The 19,591-nt window shown below is 35.3% G+C and overlaps 1 protein-coding gene across 2 annotated transcripts in view; it reads right to left on the minus strand.

The window, feature by feature from the left end:
- Positions 1-19,591, minus strand: part of LOC148068964 (1-phosphatidylinositol 4,5-bisphosphate phosphodiesterase beta-1-like) — a 57,271-nt gene that overhangs the window by 19,506 nt on the left and 18,174 nt on the right. The window contains exons 7-19 of one of the 2 annotated variants that reach the window (XM_087802114.1): positions 12,552-12,627; positions 12,279-12,379; positions 11,061-11,224; positions 6,695-6,841; positions 4,650-4,807; positions 4,507-4,589; positions 4,357-4,441; positions 4,140-4,302; positions 2,590-2,645; positions 2,253-2,349; positions 1,721-1,805; positions 1,455-1,579; positions 1,236-1,390 (exon numbers count right to left, since the gene is read on the minus strand). In XM_087802114.1, coding sequence (XP_087658240.1) covers positions 1,236-1,390; positions 1,455-1,579; positions 1,721-1,805; positions 2,253-2,349; positions 2,590-2,645; positions 4,140-4,302; positions 4,357-4,441; positions 4,507-4,589; positions 4,650-4,807; positions 6,695-6,841; positions 11,061-11,224; positions 12,279-12,379; positions 12,552-12,627 — 1,495 coding nt within the window. Of the gene's footprint in view, positions 1-1,235; positions 1,391-1,454; positions 1,580-1,720; positions 1,806-2,252; positions 2,350-2,589; positions 2,649-4,139; positions 4,303-4,356; positions 4,442-4,506; positions 4,590-4,649; positions 4,808-6,694; positions 6,842-11,060; positions 11,225-12,278; positions 12,380-12,551; positions 12,628-19,591 lie in introns of both variants that reach the window. The other variant, XM_087802113.1, reaches the window with a different exon arrangement.

The following is a 19,591-nucleotide window of genomic DNA, read 5'->3' on the forward strand; positions in this document are numbered from 1 at the left end:
TCCTCACCTGTCAGGTGTGTGAGAAGATATCCTCACCTGTCAGGTGTGTGTGAAGATATCCTCACCTGTCAGGTGTGTGAGAAGATATCCTCACCTGTCAGGTGTGTGAGAAGATATCCTCACCTGTCAGGTGTGTGTGAAGATATCCTCACCTGTCAGGTGTGTGAAGATATCCTCACCTGTCAGGTGTGTGTGAAGATATCCTCACCTGTCAGGTGTGTGAGAAGATATCCTCACCTGTCAGGTGTGTGAAGATATCCTCACCTGTCAGGTGTGTGTGAAGATATCCTCACCTGTCAGGTGTGTGAGAAGATATCCTCACCTGTCAGGTGTGTGAGAAGATATCCTCACCTGTCAGGTGTGTGAGAAGATATCCTCACCTGTCAGGTGTGTGTGAAGATATCCTCACCTGTCAGGTGTGTGAGAAGATATCCTCACCTGTCAGGTGTGTGAGAAGATATCCTCACCTGTCAGGTGTGTGAAGATATCCTCACCTGTCAGGTGTGTGTGAAGATATCCTCACCTGTCAGGTGTGTGAGAAGATATCCTCACCTGTCAGGTGTGTGAGAAGATATCCTCACCTGTCAGGTGTGTGAGAAGATATCCTCACCTGTCAGGTGTGTGTGAAGATATCCTCACCTGTCAGGTGTGTGAGAAGATATCCTCACCTGTCAGGTGTGTGAAGATATCCTCACCTGTCAGGTGTGTGTGAAGATATCCTCACCTGTCAGGTGTGTGAAGATATCCTCACCTGTCAGGTGTGTGTGAAGATATCCTCACCTGTCAGGTGTGTGAGAAGATATCCTCACCTGTCAGGTGTGTGAGAAGATATCCTCACCTGTCAGGTGTGTGAGAAGATATCCTCACCTGTCAGGTGTGTGAGAAGATATCCTCACCTGTCAGGTGTGTGTGAAGATATCCTCACCTGTCAGGTGTGTGAGAAGATATCCTCACCTGTCAGGTGTGTGTGAAGCTCTTTACATTCCTTTCACATCAATTGGGTGAAAACATATGTTTGTTTTAAACAATCAATAGAACATGTACGATAAATAATTTTGAATAAGAAACGTTTTCAACAGTTTAAAGTAAAGTCATGATAATGGGTTGAAAGTTTTATTGAAGTTAAGTGAGAACTCTTGTGTTTTAACTGCTGCTCGACTCTTTAAATGTTTGCTCAACTGATAATATGCAAATGTAGTTGAATCAAATAAACATGACCTTCGACCTTCTCTCACCTTGACCGAGAGGGTGTTGGCGACGATGCCATCCACTGTGTTTTCTGTGAACGGGTCGAAGTGTTTGTCGTGTCGTCGCATGAACTCGGGCTTCAGTCTGTAGCCACTGCGACCGTTGTACTCGAACATGAAGAGGTTCAGCTGCGTGGAGAAGTCTGTGGAAACAGTCGTGGTGATTATAGCACTCTTCTGATTGGATGGAGGGGTCAGAGGTCGCACCGATGGTCTGGTAGTTGAGCGCCACCAGCTGACAACCGGCGTTCCAGAACAGCTGTGGCATGAAGTTGGAAGAATCAACGCGAGTTCCTTTGGGATAAATCCGACTCAACTGGGATTTATTGTATCTGAGAGTCAGTTGAGAACAAACTGTTGAACATCCTTTAAAAATGATCACTTTTTCTTTATTCAAATTCTCAAAAAGACGAGCGAAAAGAGCAGCAGTTGCCATGGAGGACTGTCGCTATGGAAACGGTTGTCAAGGATACTCCACAAACTCCACTGGTGACTTGGTGAGCAGCTCCAGAGCTTTGGTCTCCACGAACGATGACATATGGTAACTTCGAGCTGCTTCTACGACCAGGAACACAATCATTGACACTTTAACGTCCGCTTTGATTTTCTTTGAACTGAAATAAATAATAGACAACGTTATAAAAGGACAAAAAAGTTGATAAAAAATGTGTGTAATGGATTTAATAGAATAATATTTATTTAAAAATCAAAGTAAAGACTTAATCAATAATAAAACAATAAAAGAGAAATAATTAATAATTTATGTACAAAATCTCAAGTAAAAAAACATGTATGAATAAATAAAATAATAATTGTTTTATAGATATATTAAAAAAAACTTTTACATTGCATTTTAATATGTATGACTTTAGCTTAATTACAGGATTCTTTGTCTCCAATCAACTCATGAGGTTTAAAGTATCTTTAAAGTTCTTCACTGAAGGACGGGAACAGACTCGTCGATGTTGAAGGTAAAGATCTAGACGAGAACAAACTCTTTCTTACTCTTGGACGCTTCGAAGGAGTTGAACTTGGTCGGCTGGACGTAGTTGACGAGCGTCGACATCTCCTCTGTGGCCACGGCTTCTCGCTCGTCCGAGCCCTGGAACCAAAGCAGACTGAGAGGAAAGAAAGTGTCGTTGAGACTAAATGTTCTTCAACACAACAGAGTCGAGGATCTTTCCTCAAATGTTTCTCCTCATGAGTTCGACGCCTGAAGAGAATCCTCTGAACTCGTGGCGATGAAAATGGTTTGGACACGAATAATGAGAAACGAATAAAAACATCCAAAGCAAGGCCACTCATGTGGAGAGATGGTGATGAAGATGACGTCACCACTGACCTTTTTACCCTCATCATCTTCATCGTCATCATCCTCTTCACTCTCAGCCTCCATTTCTGCTGAAAACAAGACGTCTTTTGTTGCTTAAACCATCTGAGCGTCACGTCCACACAATGAATTCAAACTTTTGTTCTTCCAGGCGCTCGTGGCTGTTTGTACCTTTCTTTTAAACAACTTTTTACACATTTGTTGTGAAAAAAAAACACTTTTTTTCGTGGTCCTCCACTTGTATGGGTTTGGGTCGCGGGGCAGCAGCATTAGCAAGAAGCCCAGACTTTCCTTGCCTCAGCTACATTATCCAGCTCCTCCTGGGGGACCCCAAGGCGGTCCAAGACCAGCTGGGAAACAAATTCTCTCCAGCACGTCCTGGGTCTGCTCTGAGGAACATGCCCTGAACACCTCACCAGGAAGGCGTCCATGCGGCTCAGATGTTCACCTCACCTGACTCCTCTCAAAGCAGAGGATCAGCAGATCTTCTCCGAGAAAACTCATTTGTAGACCCCAAGATTGTTAGACTCCTCCACCTGGGGCAGGATCTTATCCCCAACCAGGAGAAGACTCCCCACCTTGTTCCCACTGAGAACCATGGACTGGATTTGGAGGTGCTGATTCTTATGTGTGGCACTTCACATCATGGTCTGATAAAAACAGGACCACGTCATCTGTAAAAAGCAGTGATCCATTCTCAAGGTCACCAAACCGGAGCCCCTCAATGCGCTGGTTACGCTGAGACATTTTTTTCCATAAAAGTTATTAACAAAAAAGCAAACGAGTCCTACTTAATAGCAGCTGAGGACCAATTTCTGACTCGTTGGTTCAGGGTCGTCCAGCTCACTTGAATCTACAGTTGAATCAAACATCAGACCTTTGACTGCACTTAATTAGAGGTAGAACTAGTTGAAACAAACTTGTGATGGACTGATGAAACCACTAGATTTTGCTGATTTGTTTCTAAAATATCAATAACTGAACATCTTTTATTGAAACTCTGACCCCTGACCTCTGAACTCTGACACTGCTTCACGGAGCTTCATCAACACCAGGTCAAGTCTTCACTGAAACATTTGAATCAACTTTATTTAAACTTGTTAAATGACGGATCAGTTGTTGATAAAACAACATGAAGCTAGGAAGCTGAGAAGCTAAGAAGCTAAGAAGCTAAGAAGCTAAGAAGCTAAGAAGCTAAGAAGCTAAGAAGCTAAGAAGTTAAGAAGCTAAGAAGCTAAGGAGCTAAGAAGCTAAGAAGCTAAGAAGCTAAGAAGCTAAGAAGCTAAGAAGTTAAGAAGCTAAGAAGCTAAGAAGCTAAGGAGTTAAGAAGCTAAGAAGCTAAGGAGCTAAGAAGCTAAAGAGCTAAAGATTCTCTTAAAAGTTCCTGCAGAAAAACATCTGCTTTAAATAAAACTTCCTGATGTTTTGTCACATTTACCATCAAAGTCATCGTTGAATAAATCTCTGGATCAAGAAAACTGTGGAGAATGTCTTGAAGGTCATTAATGATGTCATCGTGTCAACTCGTCAAAGAAGACGTTGATGCAGAAAGAAAGACTAACCTCCGGTGTTGTTGCTAGGAGACGCCGGCTCGTTGCTGTGATTGGCAGGTTCGACCTGTTTCTTTGAGTCCGTGGTGTTGGAGGGTTTGTGGGACTTTTTATTTTTGATGACAATCTTGCCCATGAGCTCCTGAGGACTGGGCAGAGGGACTCCAGACTGGAGCTGAACACACGACCTTCATCAGGATCCGATCGTAACAGTCGAGTCTCGACTCACCGGATACTTCTCCAGAGGCTCGATCAGTAGAGCGTCGCCGAAGATGGAACGACAGTATTCGGCCATTTTCGCCTGTTGCTTCAAACTGAGAGACAAAGACAAACGTTGAACCATAAACACTTCTAGGGTCGACGGGTCTGAAGGTCTCACGAATCCACGTGGTTTTCGAAGGACAGGATGACGGGAAACGGCGAAGTCTTGAAGGCGCACTCGGCAATGGCTTCGATCACTTCCTGGAGATGAAAGGATTCAGCGACAGATCAGGTGAAGAGACACCAGGTGAGAACCAGAACCTTGAAGGGTATTTCAGACGTCATGGTGAAGCCGTGAGTGATAACAGGCTCTTCCTCCGCCGTCCTTCCTTTCCACACGTCCAGCTCCACACAACGACATCCGGCCAGAAGCACCTGACGGTACATTTCCACCGAAGAACTTCCTGCCAGCTGACCCGCTGAGAACACACACACAAACACACAGACACACACACACATGTACACATGAACACATTAACACATAAACACATCAACACATCAACACATGAACACATGTACACATGTACACATGTACACATGAACACATGTACACATGTACACATGAACACATGAACACATGTACACATGAACACATGAACACATGAACACATGAACACATGAACACATCAACACATCAACACATGAACACATGTACACATAAACACATGAACACATGAGCACATGAACACATGAACACATGAACACATGTACACATGTACACATAAACACATGAACACATGAACACATGAACACATGAACACATGAACACATAAACACATAAACACATCAACACATCAACACATGAACACATGTACACATGTACACATGAACACATGTACACATGAACACATGAACACATGTACACATGAACACATGAACACATGAACACATGTACACATGAACACATGAACACATGAACACATGAACACATGAACACATGAACACATGAACACATGAACACATGAACACATGTACACATGTACACATGAACACATGAACACATGAACACATAAACACATGTACACATAAACACATGAACACATAAACACATAAACACATAAACACATGAACACATGAACACATAAACACATGAACACATGAACACATGAACACATAAACACATAAACACATCAACACATGAACACATGTACACATGTACACATGAACACATGAACACATGTACACATGAACACATGAACACATGTACACATGAACACATGAACACATGAACACATGAACACATGTACACATGAACACATAAACACATAAACACATAAACACATAAACACATAAACACATGAACACATGAACACATGAACACATGAACACATCAACACATCAACACATCAACACATGAACACATGTACACATGAACACATGAACACATGAACACATGAACACATGTACACATGTACACATGAACATATGAACACATGAACACATAAACACATGAACACATGTACACATAAACACATGAACACATGAACACATAAACACATAAACACATAAACACATGAACACATGAACACATAAACACATGAACACATGAACACATGAACACATGAACACATGAACACATAAACACATGAACACATGAACACATGAACACATGAACACATGTACACATGTACACATGAACACATGAACACATGAACACATGAACACATGAACACATGAACACATGAACACATGAACACATGTACACATAAACACATGAACACATAAACACATGAACACATTAACACATGAACACATGAACACATGAACACATGAACAAATAAACACATGAACACATGTACACATAAACACATAAACACATGAACACATGAACACATGAACACATGAACACATGAACACATGTACACATGAACACATGCACACAAATGAACACTCACACACATGAACACATAAACACATGAACACAAATGAACACACACACACACACACATAAACACATAAACACATGAACACATAAACACATGAACACATGAACACATGTACACATGAACACTTGAACACACACACATGAACACATAAACACATAAACAAATAAACAAATAAACACATGATCACATGAACACATGAACAAACACACATGAACACATGAACACATGAATACATGGACACATGAACACATGAAAACATGAATACATGGACACACACACACACACACACACACACACACACACACACACACACACACACACACACACACACACACACTCGTAGCTATGACGACACTAATACAAACATCTGTAGCTACATTCATGGACTGAAGGAGTCTAAGATGTTCACGTTCATCTCACCTGTCAGGTACGTGTTGTGGGAGGAGTTAATGAAGTAGTGAGACAGAGGGAAGTTCATGTCTTCAGACTGATCCAGTTTTTCTGGTGGAATCACAGCATTTTCATCGCTGGACAGAAAACTGGAGAACGCCTGGAGAGAGATGAAGCCTGGAGACACACATGAACACATGAACACATGAACACATGTACACATGAACACATGAACACATGAACACATGAACACATGAACACATGTACACATGAACACATGAACACATGAACACATGTACACATGAACACATGAACACATGAACACATGAACACATGAACACATGTACACATGAACACATGCACACAAATGAACACTCACACACATGAACACATGAACACATGAACACATGTATACATGAACACATGAACACATGTACACATGAACACATGAACACATGTACACATGAACACATGAACACATGCACACAAATGAACACACACATGAACACATAAACACATGAACACACACACACACACACACATAAACACATAAACACATGAACACATGTACACATGAACACATGAACACATGAACACATGAACACACACACATGAACACATAAACACATAAACAAATAAACAAATAAACACATGATCACATGAACACATGAACACATGAACACATGAAAACATGAATACATGGACACATGAACACATGAACACATGTACACATGAACACATGAACACATGAACACATGTACACATGAACACATGAACACATGAACACATGTACACATGAACACATGAACACATGAACACATGAACACATGTACACATGAACACATGAACACATGAACACATGAACACATGTACACATGAACACATGCACACAAATGAACACTCACACACATGAACACATGAACACATGAACACATGAACACATGAACACATGTATACATGAACACATGAACACATGAACACATGAACACATGAACACATGCACACAAATGAACACACACACACACATGAACACATAAACACATGAACACATGAACACATGTACACATGAACACATGAACACATGCACACAAATGAACACACACACACACATGAACACATAAACACATGAACACACACACACACACACACACATAAACACATGAACACATAAACACATGAACACATGAACACATGTACACATGAACACATGAACACACACACATGAACACATAAACACATAAACAAATAAACAAATAAACACATGATCACATGAACACATGAACACATGAAAACATGAATACATGGACACATGAACACATGAAAACATAAACACATGAACACACACACACACACACACACATAAACACATGAACACATAAACACATGAACACATGAACACATGAACACATGTACACATGAACACATGAACACACACACATGAACACATAAACACATAAACAAATAAACAAATAAACACATGATCACATGAACACATGAACACATGAACACATGAAAACATGAATACATGAACACATGAACACATAAACAAATAAACACATGAACACATGAACAAACACACATGAACACATGAAAACATGAATACATGGACACATGAACACATGAACACATGTACACATGAACACATGAACAAACACATATGAACACATGAACAGATGAACACATGAACAAACACACATGAACACATGAACAAACACACATGAACACACACACACATGAACACACACACACACATGAACACATGAACACATGAACACATGAACACACACATGAACACACACACACATTAACACAGGAACACACACACACATGAACACACACACACATTAACACATGAACACACACACACATGAACACACACACACACATTAACACAGGAACACACAGGAACACACACACACACATACATTAACACATGAACACACACACACATTAACACATGAACACACACACACATTAACACATGAACACACACACACACACATGAAAACACACATTAACACAGGAACACACACACACTTGAACACACACAATAACACATGAACACACATGTTAAGTATTTTGCTTTTGAAAACACAACAGGAAATGTTTCAAAACAAAACAATATAAAAGCCATTTCAATAAAATATGTTAAATCTTCACGAGAACAAAATAAAATAAAAATGTTTCCAACAAATAATGATTTAAACATGTTTGTCATGTTATGATGTGTGTGTGATGTGTGTGATGTGTGTGTGTGATGTGTGATGTGTGATGTGTGATGTGTGTGTGTGATGTGTGATGTGTGATGTGTGATGTGTGATGTGTGATGTGTGTGTGTGATGTGTGATGTGTGATGTGTGATGTGTGATGTGTGATGTGTGATGTGTGATGTGTGATGTGTGTGATGTGTGATGTGTGATGTGTGTGATGTGTGTGTGTGATGTGTGATGTGTGATGTGTGATGTGTGATGTGTGATGTGTGATGTGTGATGTGTGATGTGTGATGTGTGTGATGTGTGTGTGTGATGTGTGTGTGTGATGTGTGATGTGTGATGTGTGATGTGTGATGTGTGATGTGTGATGTGTGATGTGTGATGTGTGATGTGTGATGTGTGATGTGTGATGTGTGATGTGTGATGTGTGATGTGTGATGTGTGATGTGTGTGATGTGTGTGTGTGATGTGTGATGTGTGATGTGTGATGTGTGATGTGTGATGTGTGATGTGTGATGTGTGTGTGTGATGTGTGATGTGTGTGTGTGATGTGTGATGTGTGATGTGTGATGTGTGTGATGTGTGTGATGTGTGTGATGTGTGATGTGTGATGTGTGTGTGTGATGTGTGATGTGTGATGTGTGATGTGTGATGTGTGTGATGTGTGATGTGTGATGTGTGATGTGTGATGTGTGATGTGTGATGTGTGATGTCTGATGTGTGATGTGTGATGTGTGTGTGTGATGTGTGTGTGTGATGTGTGATGTGTGATGTGTGATGTGTGATGTGTGATGTGTGATGTGTGTGTGTGATGTGTGATGTGTGATGTGTGATGTGTGATGTGTGATGTGTGATGTGTGATGTGTGATGTGTGTGTGTGATGTGTGATGTGTGATGTGTGATGTGTGTGATGTGTGTGTGTGATGTGTGATGTGTGATGTGTGATGTGTGATGTGTGATGTGTGTGTGTGATGTGTGATGTGTGATGTGTGATGTGTGATGTGTGATGTGTGATGTGTGATGTGTGATGTGTGATGTGTGATGTGTGATGTGTGATGTGTGATGTGTGATGTGTGATGTGTGTGTGTGTGTGATGTGTGTGTGTGATGTGTGATGTGTGATGTGTGATGTGTGATGTGTGATGTGTGATGTGTGATGTGTGATGTGTGATGTGTGTGTGTGATGTGTGATGTGTGATGTGTGATGTGTGTGATGTGTGATGTGTGATGTGTGATGTGTGATGTGTGATGTGTGATGTGTGTGTGTGATGTGTGATGTGTGATGTGTGATGTGTGATGTGTGATGTGTGATGTGTGATGTGTGATGTGTGTGATGTGTGATGTGTGATGTGTGATGTGTGATGTGTGTGATGTGTGATGTGTGATGTGTGATGTGTGATGTGTGATGTGTGATGTGTGTGTGTGTGATGTGTGATGTGTGATGTGTGATGTGTGATGTGTGATGTGTGATGTGTGATGTGTGTGTATGATGTGTGTGTGTGATGTGTGATGTGTGATGTGTGATGTGTGATGTGTGATGTGTGATGTGTGATGTGTGATGTGTGATGTGTGATGTGTGATGTGTGATGTGTGATGTATGATGTGTGATGTGTGATGTGTGTGATGTGTGATGTGTGATGTGTGATGTGTGATGTGTGATGTGTGATGTGTGATGTGTGATGTGTGATGTGTGATGTGTGATGTGTGATGTGTGTGATGTGTGATGTGTGATGTGTGTGATGTGTGATGTGTGATGTGTGATGTGTGTGATGTGTGATGTGTGATGTGTGATGTGTGATGTGTGATGTGTGATGTGTGATGTGTGATGTGTGATGTGTGATGTGTGATGTGTGTGTGTGATGTGTGATGTGTGTGATGTGTGATGTGTGGTGTGTGATGTGTGATGTGTGATGTGTGATGTGTGATGTGTGATGTGTGATGTGTGATGTGTGTGTGTGATGTGTGTGTGTGATGTGTGATGTGTGATGTGTGATGTGTGATGTGTGTGATGTGTGATGTGTGATGTGTGATGTGTGATGTGTGATGTGTGATGTGTGATGTGTGATGTGTGATGTGTGATGTGTGATGTGTGATGTGTGATGTGTGATGTGTGTGATGTGTGATGTGTGTGATGTGTGTGTGATTTGTGTGTGATGTGTGACTTGTGTGTGACTTGTGTGCGACCTTGCTGCAGCAGCGTCTGGTCCTGCTGGAATCTCTCCATGAGCGCGAGCGTCTGTCCGGGTCTCAGTGGAGGATAAAGGATCTCGTTGAGTCTCGGGTCTCGTTGTGTGTTGTTGATGATGTCGGTCATGTGATCCACTGACACTCTGCCGCTGCTGTCGCCTCTGAACGAGGGTTGTCACGACAACCATCACATTAGACTTATATTGGTGAAGACATTTTGAAGATATATTTAAGATATTTTGAAGACATATTTAAGATATTTTGAAGACATATTTAAGATATTTTGAAGACATATTTAAGATATTTTGAAGATATCTTTAAGATATGATTACAACATGTTGAATACATGTTTAAGATATGTTTAAGACACGTTATGACATGTTTAAGATATATTTAAGACACGTTATGACATGTTTAAGATATGTTTAAGACACGTTATGACATGTTTAAGATATATTTAAGACACGTTATGACATGTTTAAGATATGTTTAAGACACGTTATGACATGTTTAAGATATATTTAAGACACGTTATGACATGTTTAAGATATGTTTAAGACACGTTATGACATGTTTAAGATATATTTAAGACATGTTTGCGACATTTTGAATATATGTTTAAGATATATTTAAGATATGTTTAAAATATGTTTACGACATGTTAAAGATATGTTTAACATATGTTAAAGATATATTTAACATGTGTTCAAGATATATGTAAGATTTGTTTAAGAAAACTTTAAGATAAATTTAAGACATGTTTAAGATATATTTAGAATATGTTTAAGATATGTTTAAGATATGTTTAAGATATATTTAAGATATGTTTAACAAAACTTTAATATATATTTAATATATTTTTGAGATATATTTAATATATGTTTAAGAAAACTTTAAGATATATTCAAAATACGTTTAAAATATATTTAAGATATGTTTAAGAAAACTTCAAGATATATTCAAAATACGTTTAAAATATATTTAAGATATGTTTAAGAAAACTTTAAGATATATTCAAGATACGTTTAAGAAAACTTTAATGTATATTTAAGATATCTTTAATATATGTTTAAGAAAACTTTAGAATATATTCAAGATACGTTTAAGAAAACTTTAATATACATTTAAGAAAACTTTAATATATATTTAAGATGTGTTTAATATATATTTAAGATACGTTTAAGATATATTTAAGGTAGTTGTAAGAAGACTCACAGTAGTCTGAAGATGCTGCTGAGCTCTGGACGAGGACACAAATGATCCAGAAAGTTCCTGTAAACCTCGAGGTCAAAGTCTTCTAACTTGATGCTGTCGCTCTGTAGAAACATAGAGAATCTTAATGTCGTCTTCAGTTCTTTCTCTAAGTAAAGATAAAAAACCCTGAAACATAAGATCAGTTTCACTTGATTCATTCACTTCTTCATAACTCACTCTCTCTCCACAGATGGTCTCTGAGACCAACATACTAGTCAAGACTGGTTGAGTTACCCGTCCAGACGGAAGTCTGCAGATCTCCAGAGCAGTTTCCACTTTCTTCCTGTCCGATGAAAAGAGACGAGCGATGCTGGAACAAGAAAACAAACGATTTATCAGGTTGTTTTTCTTAATCATCTCTTCCTTATGGCGTCTTATTTTACCTTCGCAATTCAAGAATATTTCACTGATACACAGACGAGCAGTATTTCAATACACTTTTATTATGGAAGTCTTTGGTCAAAGGATGTTGGAACTCTGGGGTAACTTAAGGTAAGGTAAGGTAAAACTTCACTCATAAATAACATCTTAATCTATTCATTCATGTTTGACAAACATTATTTTTTAGGCTGCATTGATCTGTTTTATTGAAGTATTAATAAACAAACTGATTACAAATCTAACTGAAAATATAAAATAAAACTAATAAGAACTCATTTTATGTATGTTGCTATAAAATTCACTTTGACGACTTATTCAGTAAAACCTAACCATTCTATTAACTAACCTATACTATAGGGTTAATTATACTAACCCTAACTTTATACACCAGATCAACCAACACTAGTTTAAATAAATACATGAATACACTAACTTTATACACCAGATCTACCAACACTAGTTTAAATAAATACATGAATACACTAACTTTATACACCAGATCAACCAACACTAGTTTAAATAAATACATGAATACACTAACTTTATACACCAGATCAACCAACACTAGTTTAAATAAATACATGAATACACTAACTTTATACACCAGATCAACCAACACTAGTTTAAATAAATACATGAATACACTAACTTTATACACCAGATCTACCAACACTAGTTTAAATAAATACATGAATACACTAACTTTATACACCAGATCAACCAACACTAGTTTAAATAAATACATGAATACACTAACTTTATACACCAGATCAACCAACACTAGTTTAAATAAATACATGAATACACTAACTTTATACACCAGATCAACCAACACTAGTTTAAATAAATACATCAATACACTAACTTTATACACCAGATCTACCAACACTAGTTTAAATAAATACATGAATACCCTAACTTTATACACCAGATCAACCAACACTAGTTTAAATAAATACATGAATACACTAACTTTATACATCAGATCAACCAACACTAGTTTAAATAAATACATGAATACCCTAACTTTATACACCAGATCAACCAACACTAGTTTAAATAAATACATGAATACACTAACTTTATACATCAGGTCAACCAACACTAGTTTAAATGAATACATGAATACACTAACTTTATACATCAGATCAACCAACACTAGTTTAAATAAATACATGAATACACTAACTTTATACATCAGATCAACCAACACTAGTTTAAATAAATACATGAATACACTAACTTTATACATCAGGTCAACCAACACTAGTTTAAATAAATACATGAATACCCTAACTTTATACACCAGATCAACCAACACTAGTTTAAATAAATACATGAATACACTAACTTTATACATCAGATCAACCAACACTAGTTTAAATAAATACATGAATACACTAACTTTATACACCAGATCAACCAACACTAGTTTAAATAAATACATGAATACCCTAACTTTATACACCAGATCAACCAACACTAGTTTAAATAAATACATGAATACACTAACTTTATACACCAGATCAACCAACACTAGTTTAAATAAATACATGAATACACTAACTTTATACACCAGATCAACCAACACTAGTTTAAATAAATACATGAATACACTAACTTTATACATCAGATCAACCAACACTAGTTTAAATAAATACATGAATACACTAACTTTATACACCAGATCAACCAACACTAGTTTAAATAAATACATGAATACACTAACTTTATACATCAGATCTACCAACACTAGTTTAAATAAATACATGAATACACTAACTTTATACACCAGATCAACCAACACTAGTTTAAATAAATACATGAATACACTAACTTTATACATCAGATCAACCAACACTAGTTTAAATAAATACATGAATACACTAACTTTATACATCAGATCAACCAACACTAGTTTAAATAAATACATGAATACACTAACTTTATACATCAGGTCAACCAACACTAGTTTAAATAAATACATGAATACCCTAACTTTATACACCAGATCAACCAACACTAGTTTAAATAAATACATGAATACACTAACTTTATACATCAGATCAACCAACACTAGTTTAAATAAATACATGAATACACTAACTTTATACACCAGATCAACCAACACTAGTTTAAATAAATACATGAATACCCTAACTTTATACACCAGATCAACCAACACTAGTTTAAATAAATACATGAATACACTAACTTTATACACCAGATCAACCAACACTAGTTTAAATAAATACATGAATACACTAACTTTATACACCAGATCAACCAACACTAGTTTAAATAAATACATGAATACCCTAACTTTATACACCAGATCAACCAACACTAGTTTAAATAAATACATGAATACACTAACTTTATACACCAGATCAACCAACACTAGTTTAAATAAATACATGAATACACTAACTTTATACATCAGATCAACCAACACTAGTTTAAATAAATACATGAATACCCTAACTTTATACACCAGATCAACCAACACTAGTTTAAATAAATACATGAATACACTAACTTTATACACCAGATCAACCAACACTAGTTTAAATAAATACATGAATACACTAACTTTATACACCAGATCAACCAACACTAGTTTAAATAAATACATGAATACACTAACTTTATACATCAGATCTACCAACACTAGTTTAAATAAATACATGAATACACTAACTTTATACACCAGATCAACCAACACTAGTTTAAATAAATACATGAATACACTAACTTTATACACCAGATCAACCAACACTAGTTTAAATAAATACATGAATACACTAACTTTATACATCAGATCAACAAACACTAGTTTAAATAAATACATGAATACACTAACTTTATACATCAGATCTACCAACACTAGTTTAAATAAATACATGAATACACTAACTTTATACATCAGATCTACCAACACTAGTTTAAATAAATACATGAATACACTAACTTTATACACCAGATCAACCAACACTAGTTTAAATAAATACATGAATACACTAACTTTATACATCAGGTCTACCAACACTAGTTTAAATAAATAAATGAATACACTAACTTTATACACCAGATCAACCAACACTAGTTTAAATAAATACATGAATACACTAACTTTATACACCAGATCAACCAACACTAGTTTAAATAAATACATGAATACACTAACTTTATACACCAGATCAACCAACACTAGTTTAAATAAATACATGAATACACTAACTTTATACATCAGATCAACCAACACTAGTTTAAATAAATACATGAATACACTAACTTTATACATCAGATCAACCAACACTAGTTTAAATAAATACATGAATACACTAACTTTATACACCAGATCTACCAACACTAGTTTAAATAAATACATGAATACACTAACTTTATACACCAGATCTACCAACACTAGTTTAAATAAATACATTAATACACTAACTTTATACACCAGATCTACCAACACTAGTTTAAATAAATACATGAATACACTAACTTTATACACCAGATCTACCAACACTAGTTTAAATAAATACATGAATACACTAACTTTATACACCAGATCTACCAACACTAGTTTAAATAAATACATGAATACACTAACTTTATACATCAGATCTACCAACACTAGTTTAAATAAATACATGAATATACTAACTTTATACATCAGATCTACCAACACTAGTTTAAATAAATACATGAATATACTAACTTTATACATCAGATCTACCAACACTAGTTTAAATAAATACATGAATACACTAACTTTATACACCAGATCAACCAACACTAGTTTAAATAAATACATGAATACCCTAACTTTATACACCAGATCAACCAACACTAGTTTAAATAAATACATGAATACCCTAACTTTATACACCAGATCAACCAACACTAGTTTAAATAAATACATGAATACACTAACTTTATACATCAGGTCAACCAACACTAGTTTAAATAAATACATGAATACCCTAACTTTATACACCAGATCAACCAACACTAGTTTAAATAAATACATGAATACACTAACTTTATACACCAGATCAACCAACACTAGTTTAAATAAATACATGAATACACTAACTTTATACACCAGATCAACCAACACTAGTTTAAATAAATACATGAATACCCTAACTTTATACACCAGATCAACCAACACTAGTTTAAATAAATACATGAATACCCTAACTTTATACACCAGATCAACCAACACTAGTTTAAATAAATACATGAATACACTAACTTTATACACCAGATCAACCAACACTAGTTTAAATAAATACATGAATACACTAACTTTATACATCAGATCTACCAACACTAGTTTAAATAAATACATGAATACACTAACTTTATACATCAGATCAACCAACACTAGTTTAAATAAATACATGAATACACTAACTTTATACACCAGATCAACCAACACTAGTTTAAATAAATACATGAATACACTAACTTTATACATCAGATCTACCAACACTAGTTTAAATAAATACATGAATACACTAACTTTATACACCAGATCTACCAACACTAGTATAAATAAATACATGAATACACTAACTTTATACACCAGATCAACCAACACTAGTTTAAATAAATACATGAATACACTAACTTTATACACCAGATCAACCAACACTAGTTTAAATAAATACATGAATACACTAACTTTATACATCAGATCAACAAACACTAGTTTAAATAAATACATGAATACACTAACTTTATACATCAGATCTACCAACACTAGTTTAAATAAATACATGAATACACTAACTTTATACATCAGATCTACCAACACTAGTTTAAATAAATACATGAATACACTAACTTTATACACCAGATCAACCAACACTAGTTTAAATAAATACATGAATACACTAACTTTATACACCAGATCAACCAACACTAGTTTAAATAAATACATGAATACACTAACTTTATACACCAGATCAACCAACACTAGTTTAAATAAATACATGAATACACTAACTTTATACACCAGATCAACCAACACTAGTTTAAATAAATACATGAATACACTAACTTTATACATCAGATCAACCAACACTAGTTTAAATAAACACATGAATACACTAACTTTATATATCAGATCTACCAACACTAGTTTAAATAAATACATGAATACACTAACTTTATATATCAGATCTACCAACACTAGTTTAAATAAATACATGAATACACTAACTTTATACACCAGATCAACCAACACTAGTTTAAATAAATACATGAATACACTAACTTTATATATCAGATCTACCAACACTAGTTTAAGTAAATACATGAATACACTAACTTTATACACCAGATCAACCAACACTAGTTTAAATAAATACATGAATACACTAACTTTATACATCAGATCTACCAACACTAGTTTAAATAAATACATGAATACACTAACTTTATACACCAGATCAACCAACAGTAGTTTAAATAAATACATGAATACACTAACTTTATACATCAGATCAACCAACACTAGTTTAAATAAATACATGAATACCCTAACTTTATACACCAGATCAACCAACACTAGTTTAAATAAATACATGAATACCCTAACTTTATACACCAGATCAACCAACACTAGTTTAAATAAATACATGAATACACTAACTTTATACACCAGATCAACCAACACTAGTTTAAATAAATACATGAATACACTAACTTTATACATCAGATCAACCAACACTAGTTTAAATAAATACATGAATATACTAACTTTATACATCAGATCAACAAACACTAGTTTAAATAAATACATGAATACACTAACTTTATACATCAGATCTACCAACACTAGTTTAAATAAATACATGAATACACTAACTTTATACATCAGATCTACCAACACTAGTTTAAATAAATACATGAATACACTAACTTTATACACCAGATCAACCAACACTAGTTTAAATAAATACATGAATACACTAACTTTATACATCAGATCTACCAACACTAGTTTAAATAAATACATGAATACACTAACTTTATACATCAGATCAACCAACACTAGTTTAAATAAATACATGAATACACTAACTTTATACACCAGATCAACCAACACTAGTTTAAATAAATACATGAATACACTAACTTTATACACCAGATCAACCAACACTAGTTTAAATAAATACATGAATACACTAACTTTATACGTCAGATCAACCAACACTAGTTTAAATAAATACATGAATACACTAACTTTATACATCAGATCTACTAACACTAGTTTAAATAAATACATGAATACACTAACTTTATACATCAGGTCTACCAACACTAGTTTAAATAAATACATGAATACACTAACTTTATACACCAGATCAACCAACACTAGTTTAAATAAATACATGAATACACTAACTTTATACACCAGATCAACCAACACTAGTTTAAATAAATACATGAATACACTAACTTTATACACCAGATCAACCAACACTAGTTTAAATAAATACATGAATACACTAACTTTATACACCAGATCAACCAACACTAGTTTAAATAAATACATGAATACACTAACTTTATACATCAGATCAACCAACACTAGTTTAAATAAATACATGAATACACTAACTTTATACACCAGATCTACCAACACTAGTTTAAATAAATACATGAATACACTAACTTTATACACCAGATCAACCAACACTAGTTTAAATAAATACATGAATACACTAACTTTATACACCAGATCTACCAACACTAGTTTAAATAAATACATGAATACACTAACTTTATACACCAGATCTACCAACACTAGTTTAAATAAATACATGAATACACTAACTTTATACACCAGATCTACCAACACTAGTTTAAAT

Source organism: Callionymus lyra, chromosome 11 (assembly GCF_982586985.1).
Source record: "Callionymus lyra chromosome 11, fCalLyr1.hap1.1, whole genome shotgun sequence".
NCBI classification, from domain to species: Eukaryota; Metazoa; Chordata; class Actinopteri; order Syngnathiformes; family Callionymidae; genus Callionymus; species Callionymus lyra.